The sequence below is a fragment of the Belonocnema kinseyi genome, chromosome 7 (assembly GCF_010883055.1).
Source record: "Belonocnema kinseyi isolate 2016_QV_RU_SX_M_011 chromosome 7, B_treatae_v1, whole genome shotgun sequence".
NCBI lineage: Eukaryota > Metazoa > Arthropoda > Insecta > Hymenoptera > Cynipidae > Belonocnema > Belonocnema kinseyi.
Window position 1 is genome coordinate 11,169,251 of NC_046663.1, and position 5,877 is coordinate 11,175,127.

Sequence of the window (5,877 nt, forward strand, 5' to 3'; positions counted from 1 at the left end):
TGACATGGTTCTTCTTGACTTCGAGAAGCGAACCATGTTCGTTATCGAATTTTCGGCACCAGCTGACAAAAACATCATAGCCAAGGAGAATGAAAAGAATGAAAAATTTTATATTATATACTTTAAGATGCAAAAATAATAAAGTAATTGGAGGAAGATCTTATTATAAAATTATGAGAAAGATCATATGCTATTTAATGATATTTCGAGAAAGTGGTTATGAGAAGACTAAATCATGTTATGAAAAAGACAAAATGTTACTTGTACCAATATTTCGAAAAAGTAGTTTTCAGAAGACCAAATCGTAAAGAGACAAATGATAAGAATGCTAATTGTTAGTGTTTGATAAGTTTTGTTTGAGAACATTATTTCGCTCGCAAGTTTGAACTCGCCTAGGGTGCGCGTCTGATGAATCTCGCGCGTCGTGCTCGATAATAGTTTACCTCGCGCTTCGCGCTCGGATATTTATTCTTTGCATTTGAAATGCTCGATTTTCAACAGACATTTGTAAATAGGTTTAGTTCAATCTTTTTTTCGTATCTTTGTTCGTGTTTCCACAAATTTTTATTCTTTTTTTTTTTAATTTTCAATGTTATTTTTCGTGTATAAAACAAAAAGTACGCGCCCAATCAAGAAGTGATCAGAAACGAATTTATAGATCTTTTTTCGAATCACAATTTTTGTTAATTATTTTTTTCATATTCTGCATAGTTTTACCACAAAATATAATTTTGGATTTTTCATTATTTTTTGTGCAATCAAAATTTGAAATTTCGATTTTCAAAGAAAATCCCCAAAACTCTGTGATAATTTTCTAGGGCTTTCAAAAAGCAAAGTTATTCTCCTCTTGGCTGTTTTTCATATCGTGCGTTGTTTGGCTTAAAATTTTGATTTTTGTTTCATTTTGAAAGTTTTGAAAATGCTATAAGTCTGAGAATATTCCTTTTCTTGAAAAAAGTTATTCGGATAAATTGTTAATTTTTTTAATACTGTAAATATTCGTACATAGAATTTTTAAATTCAGAAAAAAGTGATCTCAAAAATGTTCAAAATGCGCTCACTTGTATTTTTATCCAAAATGGTTGCTTAACGAACTCGTTCTTTCTTTTAAAGACCTACAAAAAATGTGCCAAAGATCGATTTTATCCGTTCATTTTTTTCGAGAGTTATTGTGTTTACGGACGGACGGGCGGACAGAAGCCATCGTAAAAACTTGATTTCCGCTTTCAGGGGGTCTCAAAACGTGGAAATCCATTGAAAAACTGTGGTATCAAATTTCCGACAATTCTAATACTTTCTCAATCATAAATGATGCGAATGTAAAAAATTAGTTTTCTGTCAGTGAGCTTCACATCTAAGTATTTATTTATATCATTTATTTACAAGAATTAGATTTGTTAACCTATTTATTTATATTATGTCTTTAGTGCATCTTTATTACTTCTGAAGCATATCAACCTAGAGCTCGTAACAAGTGCCCTGAACTCTTCTACGCATGCGTCGCACTTGGTCTCTGATTCGTTGCTATTCGCGCACAATTTGAAATGCCAAAAAATAACATTTTCATTAATTATTATAAATAATGTAATTTTAACTTATAAAAATGTTTATTAGACCGATATTAATGAATCTTGATAAAAATAAAAATTTATTAAGTGCATACTATGTAAATAAAAAATATCTTTTGGTACTCAGTTGTATTTTTCTTGCATATTTTTCATTATTCGAAAATTTTTTAATTTTAAGTTGATGAAAATATTAAAATTAATTTTATTTATTTTTTATTTACACAGTATGCACTTAATAAATTTTTTTCTCTCAAGATTCATTAATATCGGTATAATAAACATTTATATGAGTTGAAATGACATTATTTATAGTAAACAATTAAAATTTTATTTTTTAACATTTCAAATTGCGAGCGAAGAGCAACGAATCAGAGACCGAGCGCGTCGCATGCGTGGAAGAGTTCGGGGCACTCGTTACGAGCACTGCATCAACCTTATCCAAGTCTTTTCTTTATAGATAAAATATAATATTCTTAAAAAGTCTCATTTTTCCAGACCATTCGTTTGTAAAAAATTACATAAAGATACATTTAGAAAGCATATATAGACAATATATGTCATTTAATGTTCAGAATTTCTAAACAAAATTAACAGTGGATTCGGTTAAGAGTTGTAAACTCTAGCCGATTTTGAACAGGTTTGTTTAAAATGGCCGATTTAAAATGGCTTCAAGTTTGAAAATTCCTTTCGAAAATATTTTCAAGTGGACAATATATAGGTTTAGGAAATGGAAGGATGTCAAAACTCTCTATAATTGAAATATGAATATGTAATGGGAAATAGTACATTACCAAAACTTCGCATTATTGATGTTCGAAAAAACTATAGAGCATTGAAAAAGGACCATTGTTTATATTATTCCAGATCAAAAATACATATTAATTTGTCTATTGGATGTCAAAAACAAATTTCAGGAGACGCTGATGCTTAGGTTGAGAATTAACTGTTCGGAATGACCATGTCAATCACATGTAGCCCAGAGCAGAGAGTAATTTTGGATGACATGCTGCTATTGTGACGGGGTATCAATTTCTCATATAGGACGAATGCCAGGGAGGAGAATAGCTGGTTGATTGAAACTGCCTCTCTGTATGCAGATATTTTTTGCTGCTTTACAAATGATCACAAAGCTAAAAATAATTAGATTGTGATTCATTGGCAATTTTGGAAGAAAGGAAACAGAACAACATTTACGGGTTTTCTGGTAATACACCTTTTAAAAATGGATACCACCCCGTAAACATTTCGCAGGGTACGATCTCTCGGTCGGTGTTTCGTATTCTGGATAGAGGGTAGTATAGGGGGCCCGTGGGAGATATATCTAACCCAAATGGTCTGCACTCGTTCCGCCATATTGATTTAAATTATTAATTGGAAATTCTCCCTCGACACAGTCCTACATACGAACACGCATCCGGAGGTTACGACCGGAATCCAACCGGATTCTGGAGAGGACTTAACTTATGAAACTGCACCTTGGAATTGCTACAAAGCTGGCTCTAGAACTTGCGAGCTTTGTTTGAGAGTGTAACTGGAATTTTGTCAAGTTTCCATTGTGTTATTGAAATTAACTGAATAAGCTTCCAACCCAAATGTGGCAGAATGAAGATAATCAGGATAAAACATTATGCATGAGTGGTATCAGCTGAAGTGCACAGAAAAACGTTGATATTAAATTTGTTGCAAGCTCAAATTCCATTGGTCTCCCAATGAGCATTTGAAACAATTTTCAAGTCTCAAATGTATTCCTCTGAACGTAGGGGCACATCTGGGCATCAAGGGGAAAGTATCATTTGGAGATTGGATTTTGGCTCAATGCCGAGAGTTGTGGAGTCGCTGTCAACCACCTGAACACCTGTCAAAACAACTATTCGCTTTGCGATATTAGACTAAATAATTGTTAATAAGAAAACTAATTGAAATAATATTTGCCTAATTTTTAACTTTCTTTCATTTAACAGTGTGTACTAGTCACTCAGAATAAAATGATCACTTCCTGATGCAACTTCCAAATGTTAGGTTAGTCATGGCCATCGATATTTCAACTAAAGCCGGGATGTGTAGAAAAAGTCATGACCGTCTACATATACAATTAGGTATTTTCACTTCAACCACCAGCTAACTTCACTTTTTTGAATACAGAAAATCTAGAGGAAATTTCTCCGAACGAACAGGCATCAATTTCAATGCAGACGGTCACGACTTGGTTTTTACATCCCGGCTTTGGTGGTTTGAATGTCATGTAGGTTTTGACTAACCTAAGATTTGGATATTATATCACGCCAAGTACAATTTTTATTCCAAGATACTAATTGTTAATGGTAAATGGGAGGAAATTAAAAGTTAGGTAATTATTATTATAACTTACCTGCTTATCAACATTTATTTCACCAAAATAACGCCCGACAAAATCATCATTGACACACGGTAAAAAAAATTGAGCTGTGACAGGGAAATTATTCCTTATTATAGCTAAACATTTAGCTGAAAATGAACGAAGGAATTTAGAAAGATCCCTGGATTAGCGAAAATGAATATCTTTGACCATTTTCCATTTACCAGGGATATCGTATAGTCAAACAGCGAATAAGTATAGCTATAATAGGAATATTAAGAATAGGTGTCTGAAGCAATTGTCGGAAGAGCGTCGGTGCATTATGGGAGCAGCGAAATAAAATGGCGACGGTCTAATCGGGAGCAATGACAGTTGAGATTTACTTAGGACAATTAAACGCTTTTTACCACTTAAAATGTGCGCGAATGTTAATATTAAATGGAGTTTATGATGCAGTAATAATAATTTACATTTGTTTCGATTGTAGGCGATATCTATGTTGAAATATTAAGAAATACGATAAAAACAACAAACTTGACCTCCAAATGCATTACGCGGATTTCAGGGGAATTCCTTTTCGCGATACCAGACGAAAGATTGGCTACCGTAAGTTAATATATTTCTATAACAACTAAATTTTTTTCTAATCTGAAGATAATACAATTATACATAATCTGTAGAAAATAAAAAAACTTTCGAACTTAGCAATTTTGTCCAAATTACTGATTTACGAGAACAATTTACATAAAGTAACTAAATGTTTAAATCTTCTAACTAAACGTTTTACCTAATCCAAGCGTACACTTTCTTTAAGTTTAATATATTCTCGATTCACTCGTTCGCCTCAAGTTTTTTTTCCGTGCAGGTGAATGACAGTTTGTCGGCAACACTTCACGTTGCTCTGGATGAGAAAAAATAGTGTCTAAATGATGCTTTTCCCCTAGATTCTCCGAATGAACCTGTGTGGCTCAAATTTGTTGCATCTCACTTGAACACCGATTTCGGTGTACAATGGAGGATCGGCGATTTTCTGTGTGATGACAAAGAGAATTTTCTGGTACCTACCGTTTTATCTTCTGTCTTGATGTCCCTCGAAAGTTTGGAGAAAACGCTGTCTTGGTCGCTGCCAGCGCTGGATAGGGCTCGTCCACCATTAGCACAGTCAAGTTCCGGTACCGCATAATCGTATGATGTGTCAACTGCACCATTCGCATAGATCGCTGCAAGGGATGATAGAGCAAAGGGGTTGTATTGATTGCGGTCAAGGGGCTGAATTCTACATGGAATTCCACACATTCCTATATGTGTTGTGTACGTATACGTGTGAATGTATGTCACTGTGTATTTACATGTATGCATGTATATTCCGTTTACGTTTCTTCATTCGGATGAAATGATTTAGCGGATAAGTGTACTCAGGAACCCTTCCAAGGTGTCCGCCTCCAATTTTCTTGAAATTTCAATATGTTGTAGGGTACGAAAAAGTAAGTAATAAGCAATTTTTTTTATCGGCAGAAAAACGATTCTAAGGGGTGAAATCGACCCTCGAAGTTCACCCTCAAAAATCGAATTTTTTTTTATATCTCGACAAAAAATTTGAATATTGATATCATTTCAACGGCAAAATATTCGGCATCAAATTCCCATTCTTTGACAATTATTTTTGATTAAGGGTTTGCAACCCTCAATTTTTTTTAAAGAAAAATTCCTTTTTTTTGTTGATTTTCTGGTATAAAAATTTGTTTCAGGTCCATTGGAAAGTGCGTTTCTTTATTTATCTATAAAATAAAAAATTAGTGTTGGCGTGTTACGTGATTTTCATTTGTAGAACTGATTGTAAGTTTAAGGGTATTTCACCCTTAAACTCCGGCCATTTCAAAGTTAACTAAAAAAATTATTTCTCCGTATATTTTGTGTATGATTTGGATATAAAGTAGAAAATAAAAAAATATCAATTTAAATAGCGAAAAATAC

At 33.3% G+C, this 5,877-nt stretch overlaps 1 protein-coding gene across 1 annotated transcript in view; it reads right to left on the reverse strand.

The window, feature by feature from the left end:
- LOC117176894 (discoidin domain-containing receptor 2-like) overlaps window positions 1-5,877 on the reverse strand; it is a 559,289-nt gene that overhangs the window by 68,134 nt on the left and 485,278 nt on the right. The window contains exon 11 of the mRNA XM_033367265.1: window positions 4,969-5,123. Coding sequence (XP_033223156.1) covers window positions 4,969-5,123 — 155 coding nt within the window. The remainder of the gene's footprint in view (window positions 1-4,968; window positions 5,124-5,877) is intronic.